Here is an 18,093-nt window from a genome sequence, read left to right as displayed (position 1 = left end):
CCTGGCCGATCCCAAAGGATTAGCGGGGCCAGTTTCTGTATAAATTAGGGGACCGGGGCTCTGGAGAGGTTCCTTTTTGGCCGGTTGAGGCCTGGGCCCAGGCTGTTGTCCTCACAGGAGCCTGGTGAATGACAAGGAAGCAAGCAGACACATTGGCTGTAGACTTCTGGGGCTACCAGGGCACTGGAGAGACTCTCACCCAACAAGAAGTGGACTGGGGACAGGGCACGAGAAGAATGGGTGAAGTGTGGATATCTAGGGACAGTACGGGAAGACTGAAGTGTTGGGGAAGGGCTTGGGGAAAAGAGAAAAGTGATCTAGGGAAAGGTGTCTCGGAGAGCTGGGGGCAGCTATTGGGCGAGGGGGGTTCAAGCAGAGAGGGGTAGGAGGACTCACTCACAGGCGCCTAGCCTCTCCTCCAGCAGCAGCACCTGGTCGCTGAGAGACTCGATCCTGTCACTGCGGCCCCATAGCTCTGCCACCTTTTCCGGCTGTAGCTCTTCCGGTGGCATGGGCAGCACAGCTCGGACCCAGGCCCCGGCCTGACCAGCCCACTACAAAGGAAGAGACACCTCAGGAGTGTTGGGGTGGGGCACACCCTGCCGGGAGGGCTTGACCCCCATCTCCACTCACGTGCTCCAGCCGCTCCAGGCGCGCTCGCAGCTCCCGGATCTCCCGCCTCAAGACGCGCTCATCATGTTCTGCTTCCCGAACTGAGACAAAAGAGAGTGTCACCCACTGCCCAGTCGAGCCCGGGCCCTCGCCGCCCCACTCACTCACCCGCCATGCTGAGGACGCTGGCACCGGTTGGGGGCTCCAGGGCGCCCTCTGCGCAGGTGCGCCCGTCCAGGCCCAACACCAGACCCTGGGGACAGCGGCAGGTGAAGCTGCCCGCCGTGTTGATGCAATGGTGCGAGCAGAGGGTGACGCCAGTCCTACATTCATCCACGTCTAGTTAAGGGAAAGAGGAGAGGGCTAAAGGGTGGGGGCGAGCTGGCGCCCCAAGGGTGGTGAGGTCCTGATGCCGCTGGAGGTGGGGATGGGGGTGGGCCACTCACCCACGTGACAGTGCTTCCCACCCCAGCCTGGGGCGCACTCGCACTGCTCTGGCCTGATGCAGACGCCTTGGTTCAGACAGGGCTTGGCGCAAATGGCTGTGGGTGCAGGAGGGCGGTTCAAGACAGGACCAACAGCCAGCTTCCCCAGCCCTGCAGCGCGCCCTGTCCCCAGGCCTGGGAAGACCCAGTCTCACCTTCATCACAGGTGAGCGCCCCCGGATGCCGCTTCTTCCAGCCCTGGCAGCACACAACGTGGGTCTGCTGCACCTCCCTCCTCACCTCCCTCCATGCCACTCGGTATGTGGTCCTAGAACACAGGCCTGGCTGTGAACGTTGGTTTATGGACTTTGGTCTGGGTTCTTAAAGTTTTTCTTGAAAGACTTGCAGAGTCCAGGCTCCCCAGCCCTCACCTGTAGGTGCTGCAGACGTGCCTTCCACTGCACACAGTCAGGTAGGGCTTATACACTGCTTGGCTGTAGGACTCGTTGTAGTGGAGGGGGACCACCAGCATCTGCTTGGAGCAGACCCCCTGACTGCACCCAGGCCGGAGAAGGTGAGAGACACTGAGTGGGCCAGGCCCTGGGGGCCAGGAATCCCCCTCCCCTCAAGGCTCCACTGAGGCCCCACCCTCCCTGGGGGTGACAACCCCCCCCCATTCTAAACTTCATGGTTTTGCCACCTGTTGAAGTCCCACCCCCAGCAGGTTTCCTGAAGACCTCATACCTGCCCCCGCCCCCTCTGTCATCACCTCTCTTTAAGGGATCCACCCTTGGCCCCCTGGACTGACATCAGTAGCAGGAGGAATGAGAGTCCGCCTAAGAGAGTGTACAGCTCATCCCTGGACCCCATGATTCTCCTTGACTCCAAACTGCAGGCTGCAGGCAAGAAGAGGTTAATGGAGGCCCTTCCCCTCTCCTGTAAGCTCTCCAGCTCCAGCCCCTCCAAGAGCAGTCGGCTAGTGCCCTCTAAGGGAGTCAGCACGTTCATTTGTACACACTTGCACTAGCCACCAGCATTGTCTACACCTGCATGTACATTTAATGTGACCCCTTCGTTCAGCGCACACGGTCCCCGCAGCATCATGCAAGGGCACACCCCAACACACTCCCTCCACCTCCCCTCTGCACAACCCAGTTAACTCTCCCCCCAGGACCCTCCTATCTGTAACATGCCCTCTTCTATCTTAATTTTTCTATCTTCGAAGCCTCAGATATTCACCATTACACCCCCTCACACCCTGCACCCAAAACCATGCACCTAGAAAATGCACCTTAAATACATCCCTACTACTTCCCACACCAACACCCCTCACACAACACTCCCCAACTCACACTCATTCTAAGGCTCATCCCCCATTGACATGGTCTCCCCACCTGTCTTTCCCTCTCTCCGGGAGACTTCAAGCAGACCAGCCTCAGCAGCAGCAGCTCAGACTGGTGGGCGGGTTGGGCAGGCTGGGAAGGAGAGGAGGGGCTGGGCCAGACAGAATCCTCCCATTCTTGCCCCCTCCCACAAGACTTCATAGTTCCTGCTTGATCTGCTCCGTGGGGTCCAAGTCCCACTACCCTCACCACCACCCCAGCGAAGGGCCCCCTAGAAGTAAATTTCCAACCCTCTGAGGCCCCTTATTTCTGGACTCCCCAAATCAGCAGAGGCTACTGGCTCTGTAACATCACTGGTACCCCTGGCCCTTGCCACACCCCTCAACCCAACACAGACTGGGGGAGAAGTGGGGGGCAGGGAGACAGAACTGGCAGAGAAAAGCAGGGTCAGGTGATGGGAGAAGAGGCAAGATCAGCTGAAGAAAGAAAGGAGGGCAAGTCGTCACAAAAGGCCAAGGGGGGGGGGCAGGGGGACAGCCCAGGGCACTAAGGGGAAATTTCCCCATTTCTTGATGACATTTGTTAGGGCCTTGGCGGGGGGGGGGGGGCAGAGTTGAGTCAGCCACCACCCCCCATGCGAGAGTAGACAGGGCCCTATTGTCTCCACCAAAATTCCTTCTTTCAAGGAAGAGGAGGCTCATTGTCCAGCCCCTCACCCAACTGTGGCCTACAAAGGTCAAAAAGGGGTACAACGAATGCCCACCCTGACCCTTAGGCCCCTCGTCTAGCCTGGGGGTGGCAGGCGCATTCCATCCATGAGGCTGGGGCACAAACCACTGGAGCCCTGGGCTCAGCCCCCCAAGCTTAGGCTGGGACAGGAAGAGAATTGTCCTCTGCAGGAAAGAACCCACAGAGAATCAGGAACCCACACAGAATGGGCATTTAGAGAGCGGAAACACCAAGGGGGTCCCACCCCAGACCAGGCATCCGGGCACCCAGACCTCAGGCTCTCCATCCCCACCCTCCTTGGGGAGCCAGGTCTCCCTCACCTGGAAATGAGCCAAGCCACACTGAGGAAATGGAACTTTATTTCCATTAATACAGGGTTAACACCCATTCAATGGTAGCTAAAAGAGGGGCTGGGGCCTCAAAGAAACTAGGCTCCCAGGGGGTACCCCAACACTGAACATAGGGACTGGGGGATCCCCAAACCTGAGATGGGCCTCACAGGCCATAGATAATCCCCAACACTGACATTTCAAGAACGGAACTGTCCCCATAGGGGAGCCTCAGAACCCCACTCTCATGGGTAGTCCTTCCTGGGAGTTGGGAGGGCTGAGGAAAAGGGAACATGGGGAGAACAGAAGCTAAAAATGACCTGAGTGGCCTGGAAGGAGACCCCCACAGCGGGCAGGGGCTGGGTTCTCCTCCGGTACAGCCCGAGACCGAGGAGCAGCAGAGTAGCCGCAAGTTCAAAACCTGGTTTCTCTCTTCCCAGCCTCGGCCTTGGGAGGGTGAGAGAGCACGGAGCAAACCCCAGACATGAGGTGCAGGAGACCAGCATTCGTCATTCACAGAGGAGAAGAGGAAGGGGTCCTGGGAGCCCTGGTTGGTGCGGGCAGTGTGGGAGCAATGGGGTGGTCACAGGCACACTGGAGCCTGACATCTGCTTTCCAAGGCCACTGCTCGGTCTCTGGGCTGGGGAGTTCCTGGGGGATCCCTGAGGACATCCTCAGGAGAGCCAGGGTTCAATGCAGGCCTCATAAAGGGTACGGTTGGAGTGCCAGGCCGTGTGGGAGATCCCAGCCATCGGACACCTCACTATGGCTCCCCGGGCCAAGAGAGTCTTCAACCCAAAAGAATCCCGCAGATAAACCTTCAAGGTGGGCGAAGGGTCACAGCAGACAGACAGACGGAAAAACAAAATGAGTTCCTGCTGGTGTCCCAGGTCCCCTCCCCACAGGGTGAACCCTTCCGCTCTCAAGGGTCGGCGGCAGGGAGGGCTACAGTCTGAGGTGGGACAGTGCACGAAGAAAGGGGAAGTAATCCCAGGGGGCTCACCGGTTGCTCCTCCATCTCCAAGACCGTTTCATTTGCGTCATAGAAACCAAAGAAGCTACAAAGAGATTGAGGGTGGGCAGGGGAGGAGGTTATCAGGACAGGTGGAGAAAATCAAGGTAGGCTAGGGGACTTCAGGAACTCATGGCAGCAAGGAAGACACTCAAAATGGGGACCCTGTACCTCATGAGGTGATAGAGAGGATACAGCATGGCTTCTGCAGAGTCCCATCAAAAATGCATAACCTGAATCTACTCGTGAGCCAACAGCCGACAAACCCCAACTGATGGGCATTCTACAAAACGGCTGGACCATACACCTCAAAAATTTCGATGTCAGAGACAAAGACTGAGGAAGTATTCCAGAAAAAAAACAAAGACTAAAGAGACAGGACAAGTAAATGGGACTCATGATCCCAGGTTGGATCTTGCAATGGATTTTTTTTTTTCCCTATGGCGACAACTGGAAAATACTTGAATCAGGTCTACAGAGTAGCCTATCCATGTTAAGTTCCTGACTTTCATCACTGTACCGTGGCTATGTAAGAAATGTCCTATACACAGGAAACAGTCACTGACATACTGAAGTTTCAGGGATAAAGAGACCTCATGTCTACAACCTACTCTTAAATGGTTCACAAACACACCTAGGCCTCGTGTGTATGTTTACAGAGAATGGATGAAGGCATAAACATGGTAAAATGTTAACATTTAGAAAATCTAGGTGAAGAATACGTAAGATTGTTTTTGTAATACTTTGGCAACTTATCAAGTATGAAATTATTCCAAAGTAAAAAGGTCTTAAGTTTTTCAAAAGTACTATTTAACGACATGGGCCGTGAGTGGGCACTGGCCATGAAGAACAAACATTACCAGGTAAGGGTGTAGGAGAGCAGCACGGGCACACAGACCTGGATCTGAACTCCAGCTCTGCCGCACACTCCCACCCGTGTGTGGCCGAGCACATTACTTACTCTCTTTGTCCTATCTAAGAATACTTCCTTTGCAGAGAGGAAGTGAAGCCCCGTGGTTAAGTTAGATAGCCTGACTTCACCAGTCACTGGCTCTATGAGGACTAAATAAGGTTTATTTGAAAAGTACTTAGAATAGTGCCTTGGCATCTAAAAGGTGCTATATTACTATCTTCAGAGGGTTGTGGAGGTAAAATGAGATAGAATAAATCCCATCCATGGGCGTCCCATGACTCCTTCACTGAAAACCCTCCAAAGCCTTCCCATCTCACTCAAAATAAAAAGTCAAGTGCCATGGCTGCCAAGAGCTGGGGGGGAAGCAGAGATGGGGAGTTAATGTTTTTTTTTTTTTTATGATTTTATTTATTTGTCAGAGAGAGAGAACAAGCACAAGTAGGGGGAGTGGCAGGGAAAGGGAGAAGCAGACTTCCCGCTGAGCAGGGAGCCCGATGCGGGACTCGATCCCAGGACCCTGGGATCATGACCCAAGCCAAAGGCAGACACTTAACCAACTGAGCCACCCAGGCGTCCCAAGTTAATGTTTAATGGCTATGGAGTTTCAGTTTGGGAAGAAAAAAAGTTCTAGAGATGGATGGTGGTGATGGTTACGCAAGAATGTCAATGTGCTGAATGCCACTGAAGTGTACACTTAAAATGGTAAATTTTATGTTATGTATATTTTAGGGGAAAAAAAATCAAGGGCCTGACTGCCCTACAAAGGCTACACGTCACTGGCTCCCCACTATCCCTTTCATCTCGTCTCCCACCCTCTCCCCAGCTCCCTGTGCTCTAGCCACACTGGCCTCCTTATTCCTCACACCTGCCCCAGGACTTTTGTAGATGCTATTCCTTTCTCTGAGTCGTTTTCCCCCCAGATTGTTGCACAGCTCCTTCCTTCACTTCCTTAATACTCAAATGACAACTCTTCCAGGACTTGTCTGGCCACTGTCTGACATAGGCTCCAGTCATCTTCCAATCCCTTGCCCCGACTCCTCTTACCACCACCTGACATGTATGTTTACATTTACTATCTGTCTCCTACACTACTAGATCCTAAGCTACGTAATAGCAGGGACTTCTCTTTCACTTACCACTGCATCCCAATGGCCCAGGACAGTGCCTGGGCATACATACAGTGCTCAATAAATACTTGTTGAGGGGGGCGACTGGGTGGCTCAGTCATTAAGCGTCTGCCTTCGGCTCAGGTCATGATCCCAGGGTTCTGGGATCGAGCCCCGCATCGGGCTCCCTGCTCAGCAGGAAGCCTGCTTCTCCCTCTCCCGCTCCCCCTGCTTGTGTTCCCTCTCTCCTGTCCCTCTCTCTCTGTCAATTAAATAAATAAAATCTTTAAAAAAAAAAAAACTTGTTGAGGACTAAAGTAGCTTAGGTGACATTTCAGATCACTCATGATGATCTGCAACAGAGGCCCACACATAGCACAATGGAGCCATGGATTTTCCTGAGGAATAGGATGGAGGGGACGGGGCTGGAAGCTATTACGGAAGCCCAGGTATGTAAAAGAGTTGGTAAGAAACATAAAATGGCATGGAACCATACACACACAGCCTACAATGAGAATTTCCTGGTTTTGATATTGTGCTGTAGTTACATAGGATGCAATCATGGGGGGAACCGAGTGAAGGATACATACCCAGGACCACTCTAAACTATCTTTGCGGGCGCCTGGGTGGCTCAGTCGTTAAGCATCTGCCTTCGGCTCAGGTCATGGTCCCAGGGTCCTGGGATGGAGCCCCGCATTGGGCTCCCTGCTCCGCAGGAAGCCTGCTTCTCCCCCTCCTACTCCCCCTGCTTGTGTTCCCTCTCTCACTGGCTCTCTCTCTCTGTCAAATAAATAAATGAACTCTTTTAAAAAAATAAATAAATAAACTATCTTTGCAACTTCCTGTGAATCTGTGATTATCTGAAAGTTAAAAGCTTTCACAAAGCAGGGGTTTAGGGATGGAGAGGAAGCAGAGTCTGCAGGACTTAGTGACTGGCTGGATACAAGGAGTTGAGGGATGACTCCCACGTTTTGGTCTTGAGTGACAGGATCCGTGGAGGGTGGAGCATGAACTGGACAGTGGGAGGTACAGGCCAGTTTCAGGCCTGAGATGAAAACTGTTGGGGTTTGGAGGATGTCCTTAGCCCATCTTCAGGCCACACAGTCCCTTATTACCTAGACTGCCAGGGGGTAATAACACCATCATCAGGGCCCCCAATCAGCACCAGACGGCCCACACGAAGAAAGTTCTTCCTCCATGCTGAAGAATGGGAAGAAAGAGCTTGAGTCAGTCACAGGGGTCGGGCCAGGCTGGAGAGGGAAACACAGGGGGTCAGAGAGGCAGAAAACAGGACCCAGGTAGGAGCCTAGGGTCTCACCAGTGGCGTTGGGATGATCTCTTTCGCCATTGATCAGGGCCAGGAAGCTGCTGGCATTCAGGTACAAGTCATCATGGTGGGGGTCTAGGTACAAACAGCAGTTAGAAAGAGAGTCAGAGGGGCGCCTGGGTGGCTCAGTCGTTAAGCGTCTGCCTTGGGCTCAGGTCATGATCCCAGGGTCCTGGGATCGAGCCCCGCATTGGGCTCCCTGCTCCGCGGGAAGCCTGCTTCTCCCTCTCCCGCTCCCCCTGCTTGTGTTCCCTCTCTCACTGTGTCTCTCTGTCAAATAAATAAATAAAATCTTTAAAAAAAAAAGAAAAGAAAAGAAAGAGAGTCAGAGAAGCAGGGCAAAAAGGCAAGACCAGAGGCTGGAAGGCCAATCAGGGGACTACAATAATAGACAAGGTGAATACTAATATAACAGTAACAACAATAATAATTGTAAACATGACAGCAAACACCTTTACCCAGAACCTATGATGCCATGTACTGTTCAAAGTACATCACGTTCGTTAATTTATTTAATCTTCGCAACCCCCTATAGGGTAGATACTATACTATTATTTTACAGGTAAGGAAAACAGTCACAACCAAATATTTACTATCTGGCCCTTCAAAGAAAAAGTCTGCTGACCCCTGCCCCAGACTACACTCTGAAGCAATATGGTAATACACATAAAGTGTTCTGAACAGTGCCTATTCACATAGTACATGCTCAATACATATACGTTATCTTCAGCATCACCGCTGTTGGTTATGGTACAGGGAAGCAGCAGGCCCTACCCCCAGGGTGCCCCCTCCATGCAGACCCCAGTTTGGCATCCCCTATTCACCGTGCCAGTAGTTGCAGATGGAGAATTCCTGGCCCCAGGGGCTATAGCAGATCCGGTAGAGGTTAGACCTCATGGAGGTAGGGAAGAGCCACTTCAAATAGTCCGTATCTGGCAAGAGAACAGCAGTGTCCAGTGGCCCCAAACCTGTGTTTCCCCAAACCTCGGGGCCCCCTATGGAGCCCACCATCCCCACTCACCTCCATACTGTCCCATTTGTGGAGAGGAGAGAGAGATGAAAGAATCCACATTGTGCTCATCCATGACGGAGAGCAGTGCCCGGCACACCAGGCCCCCTGGAAACAGAATGCCACATTAGGCTGAGACTTAGCGACAGCCAGGCCAACAGCCTCCCCACTTGGCCCCCCCCCCACCACCACAAGTCCATAAGGAGACTGAGGCCCAGAGAAAGCAGGCACACCCTGTGGCAAAAGGTAACACGTCGTGTAAGTGACAGAGCCGGAATCAGATTCTGGGTCTTCTGACTCTAACTGTAGGGTGCTTTTTACTGCCCCACTATCCCTTATGTCCAAGAACCATGGGTAATGGCAAAAGGGAGCAGCAGGGCGGGGAGCCTCCCTCCCACTGGGAACACAGAGATAAGACCCAGGTGCTGAGGGAAGTCAGAAAAGTAGGTCTCAGGTACTAGTGCTCTGGCTGGAACATTGGGGTTCAGAAAAGGGGACACTAGGAAGTGTCCCTCAGGTAAGGATCAAGCCTCAGATAGGGCTTAGAAGTCAGGAAGGGGAGGGCGCCTACCCTGCGAGTAGCAGATGAGATGCACCCCTTCGGGGGCCTTTGCCATGATGGGGGCCACAGCCTCTCCGAACCCTTGCACCTGTTCCCACAAGGGTCGCAAGCTCTCTCTCCCATCGAAGAGATCGAGCACTGTCACCACAGTCCCAGGGTGTGTCTGTGGGAAGGGGGCAATGCTGCAACAGGGGATGGACTATGAATTCCCTCCACACCGCCCCCTGGCCAGCGTCCACATGCCTATCGCGCCCTGCTAGAACCCGGGATCTCATCCCTCGACTCTCCCAACGCCGGCACCAGCTCCTCGAGGAACTGAGCAGGCCCAGAAGGGCAGCTTTCAGTTCCCCATTCTCCTTCCCCCGTCACTACAGACGCCTCCAACGCCCCACAACCGGGTGTCCCCTGCCAGACCTCGTTGATGTATTCCAGCAGGTGGCGGAAGCTGTATGAGCTGTCAAAGAGCCCGTGCACCACGATGACCGGTTTGTAGGAAGCGCGATGGGGCGCGGGGGCCGCGGGCAGCAGCCGCGGCTGCAGGAACGGCAACAGGAGCAGGATCCCCGCCGGGGGGAGCCGCAGCCCCCTGAGGCCCAGCATGCTCCCGCCTGAGAAGGGGGCGATGAGGGCCTGTGAGACAGATGGCAACACGCTCTCCCCTCGGAGCAGACGCCCGGCATTCGAGACCTCCCGCCCGTGCTCACACTAGGTCCAGGTCACAAAATAGCCCGCTTTGAAGTTACTTCAGGGCTGTAGGGAAACACACCCCCCTACACGTCGACGCACCGACACGCACCCGAAACCCCGCCCCCAACTCAGCGGGGACTCAGTCCCTAGGCCCAGGATTTTCCTAATGCACCATCCCAGCCATGCACGACCCTGGGTTTTGCAAGAAAAGACCCCTGAGCAGCAGCGCAGCCTCCTGGAGAACGCAAGCTCCCACCTGGCCTAGGTCAGTGAGCCTGGCTCCGCCTGCTGCTTACTTCTCCCTAGACTGGAACCCGCGGGGGGAGGGGAAGGGTGTAAGGAGAGCGCGCGCAGGGGAATGACGGATGGGAGAGGGGAGGCTGCTAGGGGTCGCGCTTCGCCGTCACGTCCGGGGCTTTCCCTGGCAACCGTGCCCGCGTCCCCTGTAACGCAGGCCCGGACCGGAGGGGCAGTGGAACGTTCCACTGCCTTCCGGGAGCGGGGGAGGAAACAGGCAGAGCGATCCATTTAGGCCCGTGGGGAGAGGAAGAAGCGGCAAACATATCCTGGGAATCGAGAGAAGGCCAGTCCAGACCCTGCTGCACCAGCGACCCGAGGGTCCGATTTCCTGGCCTTGATTCGCCCCACTTCCCAATTCAGGCGTCCCGCTCCGCTGAGGAACATGAAGTTCTCTTTCCCCCAGGGTGGGGGGTGGGGGGGAAGGGCGCTGGGGAATAGACCAGGGAAAGGCAACCCTCCGCATTTCGTCCTCCGCCGGATCGGGGCTGAAGCCAGCGCAGGCGGACCCCACCCCACCCCTCCCCGCCCGCCGGCCAGCCCCAGGTCAGCGTCTTACAACTCTTCATTATGAAGTGCGTGTAGTGCCCTTGTCTCCAGGGACGCGAAGAGTCCTCGAGGCCCCTCGAGCTAAAAGTGCAGCTTGGCCCAGTTTCTCCTGGCCTACTCTACTCGGCTCCCGGTATACGACCCACCTCCAAGGGGCGGAGGGCCCCCGGGGCAGCGCTGACTCACGCTCGCGTGGTTTCCACCCGTCTTTCAACTTGGGGGACCCCCACAATCTGCCCTTAGCTGGGAGCTCCTGTGGGCGGCTTCCGACGCAGACCCTCGCACCGCATCCAGGCTCCCGAGCTCCAGGCGCCCCGCACCTCCGCCTGTGACCCCTTCCCGATACCTGGGTAGGCTTTTACTTAGCATTTAAAGGCGCTTCCCTTGAGGAAAAAGGATTTCGAAGCTTGTCTGAATCCCTCCCTCTATTCACAAGGTCTTTGCAGGTCTAAAGTCTCAATAAAACCGATTTGTGCCCCGGGGTGTGTGATGTGAGGGTGGGGTGGCGGTAGGGGGTCAGGAGCGAACCCGAACGCCTTGGAAACCAGAACGACCAGTTTGGGGCCGTGACCTAAATGTCTGGAGCCTGGGACTGGTCCAGGCGAGGGCCTCAGCTCTGTAGGCTCCGCTTGGACGCAGAGGGGAAGGACACAGCCCGGGAGGGCGACTGCCTCAGGCGGGGGATGGGGAGTACTAATCTGAAGGTGGAGGCCGGGGAGGGTTAATGATGCCCCGACTGTGTTTTTGCAAAAAGCCCAACTCCTGTAAGTCTCCGTAGACTGCCTACCTTCACCTTCCCTCCCTATATAAGCGCTCCCAAGATACGACGAACAAATAACAGACCGGAATTACAGCTGTGCTCGGACCTCCCCTTCCACCACCACACACACTCCTGTCGATTCACGAGGTGGCGTCGCGTCTTGGCAGGGGTGGTGGGTGGGTGGCTGGAATTTTAAAAAATAGATCTGAACACTGACGCGCCCAGGAACTCTAAGAAGCCCAATTATCAAAGGGGGAAAGGGAGACCAAGCACGTATTCCCAAAACGGAGTTGCCAGAAAGGAGCTGATCCATCCCCTCCTTCTCCCAAAGTGCTCAGCTCCTTCACCCTGGAGGAAAAGGTATCTCTGTATCCCCCAAGCTTCCTCTCTGTCCTCCCACCCCCACTCCCCCAGCCACAGGCCCAACTCCCGCTGAACCACTGTAGACCCAAGCCCCCCACTTTACCTGCAGTTCACCCCAGGCCATAACCCTGGGAACTCTTCAAGCCATCGCAGGTCTCAGCTCTGCAGTTCTCCCTCATACACAGTTATCTTTCCTAAGTGGGGGAAAGTAGAGCTAAGGATTTGGAAGAAGATCCTGAGAACTTGCAGGGACTCTGAGGGAAGCTGAGGAGGGGGGCCCCTGACTGGGGTGAACCAGATCCGGTGGGGACTGGGGTACTGAAGCCACTGAGCACTGGCTCACTTCCTCCCACGATATAATCACTACAGCCAGTCTTAGAGGGGAAGACTCTAGAGAGTTCTCCCTCCCTCCTTCCCTCCCTTGGTCCCACCCGCCTTGCCTGGTCTTGCTTGCCTCCCTGTTTCCATGACAACTCCAAGGGAGCCCAAACTGGGGGCTTGAATGCCGGGGTGAGAGGAGGAGAGACGGAGTGAGGGTACCTCGGAAACTCTCCCCCTCCCTCTCCTCGGTCCCTTTAAGCTCCCCCCCCTCCCTGCTCTCCCTCCGCCCCCCGCCGCTGTCTTCATCTCTCCATCTCTGAGCTGCTGCCGGCTGCGCAATCTGCACACCGAGACTCCGACGCCAGCCAGGGACCCCGACTCCCGCTGCAGGGACCCTGGCCCAGCCAGACCACAGGCATGTCATCGGAAAAGTCAGGTAAAAAACAACAACAAAACCTGCCCTTTCCACCGTCTCCAGACTCTTCCCCCATCCTTGGCCCCAACCCCCTCCCTCCCTTACCCCTCTGGGGCGGCCGGGGGGGGGGGGGGGGGAATGATTCTGTTTCATTCCCCTTCTGTCCACCTCTCAGCCCCCCATCCCCCTTCTCTTTCTATATCCCTCCCTTCTCTTCCTTTCCTCCTTCCAATCTCAGCCTCGTCCCCTTGCCAACAACACAGAAAGGGGACAGGTTGAAAGGGTGAGGGAAGTACAGAGTGGCCTAGCATCAGCCAGGTACTGCAAGGATAGCATCATTGGGAGTGACAGATGGACAGATGACACTGGCTTGCATGGAGACATCCAGTGGAGATATATAAAGATATGATCAGATGGGGCTTGTCAGGGGAGTAAAATCCAGAAGACCCTTCTTTATCTGCCCCAAAAGAGGAACTGGGATTCCCAGAGAGGCTAGGGCACCCCCCCCCCCAGGACAAGAAGGCAGAGTGGAATATGTCATCCTACATGTGTTTATACAACTGTTGAATTGAGCACATGTTAACACAGTGTTGCATGTCTACACGTGCACACACAGGACTAGCTCAGATGGGCAAGCCCAAGGCAGCTGTAGCTTGGGTGGAAGGTGAAAGCTATGTATGGGCACATTGCTGTAGATGGAGAAGAGTGGAGGAGAGTTGCGACCTCAAAACTAGATTGAAAAAAAGAAGGGGGGGGGACAGATGGCCTAGATACAACCCCTTTCCTGCCCCAAGACCAAGAGATGGCTTCTCACCCATCTCCTCTGTCTCTCCCATTATCTTTCTCCATCCCTGGCCGTCTGTGTTTCTCCCTTACCCCCTTCCTTATCTCTTCTCTGCCTGGCTTGTCTCTGTCCCCATACCCTCTCCCCCTCTCACCACCCCCAGGCCTGTCAGACTCAGTCCCCCACACCTCTCCACCACCCTATAATGCCCCCCAGCCCCCGGCCGAACCCCCCGCCCCTCCCCCACAGGCAGCCCCTTCCTCTCACCATCACCACCACCACCACTACCACCAGTCCGGGACCGCCACCCTCCCGCGCTTAGGGGCAGGCGGCCTGGCTTCTTCCGCGGCCACTGCTCAGCGCGGTCCCTCATCTTCCGCCACTCTGCCGCGGCCACCACACCACGCCCCGCCCGGCCCGGCCGCCGGGGCGCCCCCACCCGGCTGCGCTACCTTGCCCCGCATGCCACCCGACCCTTACCTGCAGGAGACTCGCTTCGAGGGCCCACTGCCCCCGCCGCCGCCAGCCGCCGCCGCGCCGCCCCCGCCGGTGCCCTCTCATACTGCCCAGGCTCCGGGCTTCGTGGTGCCCACGCACACGGGGGCGGTAGGCACGCTGCCACTGGGGGGCTACGTAGCCCCTGGCTACCCCTTACAGCTGCAGCCTTGCACTGCCTACGTGCCGGTCTACCCGGTGGGCACGGTGAGTACAGGGTGGACAGGGGCCTGGGAGGAAGGGCTGGGGACACACTGGGGGCTGGTGGGATAGAGAAACAGGGCCACGGGACCGCGCAGGTTCCTAGGACAAGGCCTAGGGAGAGGAGGGACTGAGGAAAGGCTTGGGAATGTGTGTGTGTTTGGGGGCGGGGGGAGGATCTGGCAGTCAGTTGGGGTCAGAGATCAGGGTCTGAGAAGGGGAACGGAGCACAGAAGTCCAGAGGACGTTTGAAAGAAGGAAAAGAGAGAGGGGGAGAAGAAATGAAATCTGGCGACCAAGGAGGAGAAGGGAGAAGAAACCTGGAACTGACTGAATAGGGAAGGCCAGGCAGATACTTGGGGAGAAGAAACAAGGCCTGAAGTGACCCAGGGCAGCCCTGGTGCAGCCATACCTTCCGGGGAGGGAGTGTGGAGACCAATAATACAGGGTAATGACAGCAATGAAGACAAGAGAGGGATCTACGCGGAATTCATGGGTGTCCTGGAAGGGTAGTGGACAAGTTCCTTTGAGAAGCAAAGTGCAAGAATGGTGCTTTAAAAACCACTCTGCCAGACGCAGAATGTTTTTGGGCTCAGAGAGGATGGGAATGACGTCCTGTCCTCTCCCTGCACAGCCCTATACAGGCGGGACCCCGGGGGGAACAGGAGTAACCTCCACGCTCCCCCCGCCGCCCCAGGGCCCAGGGTTGGCCCTGCTGGAGCCGAGGCGCCCGCCGCACGACTACATGCCCATCGCGGTGCTGACCACCATCTGCTGCTTCTGGCCGACGGGCATCATCGCCATCTTCAAGGCCGTGCAGGTGCAAGGGGAGTAGAGGGCGGCGTCTGGGAAGGGCGGCCTCACTCGGTTTTTCCTGTTCTAAGGGAGTGCTGGATGTTTGGGGGAGCATCTCAGAGGGCGCAGCAGCTCTGATCCTCTTGCTTCCGCCCTTCCCCCGCAGGTGCGCACGGCCTTGGCCCGCGGAGACATGGTGTCTGCCGAGATCGCTTCACGCGAGGCCCGGAACTTCTCCTTCATCTCCCTGGCGGTGGGTATCGCAGCCATGGTGCTCTGTACTATCCTCACCGTAGTCATCATCATTGCCGCGCAGCACCACGAGAATTACTGGGACCCGTAACGACTCGCCCGGCCCGGCCCCACCCCGCGCCCCTCAACCTCCCAAGCGCGTTCTGCAGCCACGCCGCGGATCCAGTGGGTGCCCCGCACACCTGCCTCTGGGGCCACCAAATTTCGATACATCCTAAACTCGGCCTCCACGGAACTTCTCGCCTTGCGGGCACGCTCCGAATCCAGTTCCTCAGGAACCCCGAAAAAACCCCCACCCCCAGAAATACCACTTCCCAGGATCCCCGCCAAATGCCCGGCCCTCAGTCACTCCAGTCCCCCGCCGCCTCTAAATGCAGCGCCCCCAGCCGAGCTCCTTCGGTCTCCGCTCCCCAGCCGGAGACTTGTCCCCAAAGCCCCGCCTCCTCTGTAGGCTCCGCCCCGGCTCCAACAAAACCCCGCCTCCAGGTCGGCAGGCTCCGCCTTCTTTTCGTCCCCGCGGGGTGATTCAGTCCAGTGATTGGGTTGTGGCCGTAGGCCTCTCCCCACACTGACAGACTCCTCCCTTTCTCCTGGCGCAGGGACCTAGCCCCGGGTAACCACGCCCCCACGCTCTCTCATCTTTTCGTAGTACAGTTTTGTCTCCTCCACCCCGGTCTCTTCCTATTTTCTTGCTAATCCCAGAACCTCTACTTTTGGTATTTTTGGAATGAGATTTGGGAGGTTCCCAGTTTAGGACCTTTCACCCTGGGATGACGAAAGCCCCCTTTCTCTGTAAATATTCCCTTCCACCTGTCCCAACCAGTGGGCAGCTGGGCAGAAGGTAACCCAGGGTACGGACCTCCCAGCGTCGGGAGGAGCCAGCCCGCTCCCCGCTCCCCTCGGCAGTCCCCATCTTGTTCTGATTTGTGTGAGTGTGTGTGTGAATTTCTGAAAGAATATTAAAGAGACTAAGTGGATTTATCACCCGCAATTCCAAAGACTGCAGCCTTGCAAAGACCCTCCTCTTTTGTTTGCCCCTTTTACCTCCCCTTAGCTTCCCTTCTAAGGGAAAGAAAGATAAAGAAAACTGACAGAGACAAAAATGGGAGGAACACCAGAAAGACAAACACAACTCTGGGGGCTGGGGGCAGGGGCAGGGGTCTCCTTAGGAATTCCACCAGGGAGATCTGGTATGAGGTCCATTCATGATGGGGATTTCTTTCCCTAGTACACATTTTCCACTTCCTACTAGACTGGGCTTAGGGCTTTGAAGAGAGAGCATTTACAGGTAGACCCAAGTATCTATCCCCAGAACTCCAGGAAATCAGGAGAAAAGGACAGACTGTTCTGAAGAAGTTGGTCAGGGACAGGGTGACAGGGAAAAGATGCCAACTGCCTACAGCTGTTCCTGCCTTTGAGCCAGAGGGTGGCAAACAACTTCGATTAGAGCCCTACATGGTTTGTTGTACCTGTATAGGCAAAGGGAGCAGAGTGCTATGGGAGGCCATCTCAATCCATTCAGGTTGCTATAACAAAAATACTATCGACTGGGTGGCTTATAAGCAACAGAAATCTATTTCTCACAGTTCTGTAGGCTGGAAGTCTGAGAGCATAGCATAGTCAGGTGAGGGCCCTCTTCTGAATTACAGACTTATCATTGTATCCTTACTTGTTAAGGGGCAAGGGAGCTCTATAGGGTCTCTTATAAGAGCACTAATCCCATTCATGAGAGCTCCACCCTCTTGACCTAAGCACCTCCCAAAGACCCCACCTCCTAAAACCATCAAATTATGCATTACGATTTCAACATATGAGTTTTGGAGGGACCACAAACATTCAGAACACAGCAGAGCCCCAGGGAGGAGGTCACTAGGCTCTCAAAGTCCAGCTGGAGCTAGTTGCCCTCTCCTAGCCTGAGGTCAACCAGGAGGCCTCTGGTGGGGGTGGGGGCAGCGCATAAGCAGTGGACTCAGTATCTTCAGCTGTACACCTGCGGGCCAGGGTTCTATGCTGAATTTGTGCATTCATACAACATGCGTCTGCGGGATGCTGGCGTGATATCTGCTGAAACAATGGATGTGAACACTGACCTCACGGGGTTTAGGATCTAGAAGGAAAGCCATGCACTGCGACAGGAGACATGGGAGGAGGATGGGATGGAGTATGGAAATTGTGGGCTCTCCTTTGGAAGTTTCAGATTTGATGTGCTTCGCTCACCAAACAGATTGAAAAAAGAATTCACATTTGCAGCTTCCGCTTCCTCACCACCTACTCACTAGCCGCCCCCCCTTAAATAAGTATTGTCAGGGATGTGTCTGTGTCTCTTTCTTTCATACCCACTATTTCTTAACCCTTCTTTTTTTTTAATTTCTTAACCCTTTAAAATATGCTTCCACTCCCCACTCTACTGAAACTGCTCTCTCAAATCGTACCCAATGACCAGAAGTTACCAGGAACCAAAATCAATGGTATTTGCAGAGTATGTGCACACTGCCTCTCTGAACCCTAGGTCTGTCCCTTGACCCTAGACTCTCCACTCGCCTGGTTCAGGGACATGTAATCTTTCCCCCGCTCTACTTCCGCACATACTTCTAATCATCCCCCTCCTCCTCTGCTCTCTTTTTTTCTCCTCCTTTCTCCTAAGTATCCATCTCTAGATTTTTTCCTTTTCTGAGACGTTCCCTTAAAAATCTCATCTACTCCAAACTCAGATACTATTTCTAACTAAATGTTTCTATGCCATAGACCAAGTGTTTGTGTTCTCCCCCAAATTCATATGTTGAAATCTAATCCTACTGTGATATGGG

General features: G+C 55.4%; 3 protein-coding genes across 6 annotated transcripts; 1 reads left to right on the top strand and 2 right to left on the bottom strand.

Annotated features, from left to right (window-relative positions):
• Positions 1–26: 26 nt before the first annotated feature.
• Positions 27–2,931, bottom strand: EGFL8 (EGF like domain multiple 8). Of its 2 annotated transcripts, XM_032398429.1 has the most exons (9): positions 2,432–2,931; positions 1,807–1,933; positions 1,469–1,591; positions 1,253–1,365; positions 1,059–1,154; positions 781–951; positions 634–713; positions 401–554; positions 27–121 (listed from the first exon to the last, which is right to left on the bottom strand). In XM_032398429.1, exons 2-9 carry the CDS (start codon positions 1,905–1,907, stop codon positions 45–47), a joined length of 915 nt encoding a protein of 304 aa, XP_032254320.1. In that variant the 5' UTR covers positions 1,908–1,933; positions 2,432–2,931; the 3' UTR covers positions 27–44. The 2 variants fall into 2 exon arrangements, with proteins under 2 accessions (XP_032254320.1, XP_032254319.1); XM_032398428.1 differs by having other exon boundaries at positions 1,807–2,931.
• Positions 2,932–2,985: 54 nt separating this feature from the next.
• On the bottom strand, positions 2,986–11,378 carry PPT2 (palmitoyl-protein thioesterase 2). 3 transcript variants are annotated; one of them, XM_032398431.1, is made up of 9 exons: positions 10,911–11,378; positions 9,782–9,975; positions 9,377–9,530; positions 8,818–8,913; positions 8,621–8,728; positions 7,788–7,871; positions 7,585–7,669; positions 4,442–4,496; positions 2,986–4,256 (listed from the first exon to the last, which is right to left on the bottom strand). In XM_032398431.1, exons 1-9 carry the CDS (start codon positions 10,918–10,920, stop codon positions 4,113–4,115), a joined length of 930 nt encoding a protein of 309 aa, XP_032254322.1. In that variant the 5' UTR covers positions 10,921–11,378; the 3' UTR covers positions 2,986–4,112. The 3 variants fall into 3 exon arrangements, with proteins under 3 accessions (XP_032254322.1, XP_032254321.1, XP_032254323.1); XM_032398430.1 differs by lacking the exon at positions 10,911–11,378 and having other exon boundaries at positions 9,377–9,549; positions 9,782–10,178; XM_032398432.1 differs by lacking the exons at positions 7,585–7,669; positions 10,911–11,378 and having other exon boundaries at positions 4,134–4,256; positions 9,377–9,549; positions 9,782–10,179.
• Positions 11,379–12,633: 1,255 nt separating this feature from the next.
• Positions 12,634–16,277, top strand: PRRT1 (proline rich transmembrane protein 1). Its single transcript, XM_032398433.1, has 4 exons — positions 12,634–12,780; positions 13,707–14,245; positions 14,874–15,059; positions 15,201–16,277. The coding sequence occupies exons 1-4, from the start codon at positions 12,762–12,764 to the stop codon at positions 15,375–15,377; spliced, it is 921 nt and encodes a 306-aa protein (XP_032254324.1). The 5' UTR covers positions 12,634–12,761; the 3' UTR covers positions 15,378–16,277.
• Positions 16,278–18,093: the final 1,816 nt, after the last annotated feature.

This window comes from Phoca vitulina, unplaced genomic scaffold (genome assembly GCF_004348235.1).
Source record: "Phoca vitulina isolate PV1807 unplaced genomic scaffold, GSC_HSeal_1.0 scaffold116, whole genome shotgun sequence".
Taxonomy (NCBI): Eukaryota; Metazoa; Chordata; class Mammalia; order Carnivora; family Phocidae; genus Phoca; species Phoca vitulina.
Note: the sequence above shows the minus strand (reverse complement) of the source record. Positions and strands in the feature narration are given on the sequence as shown.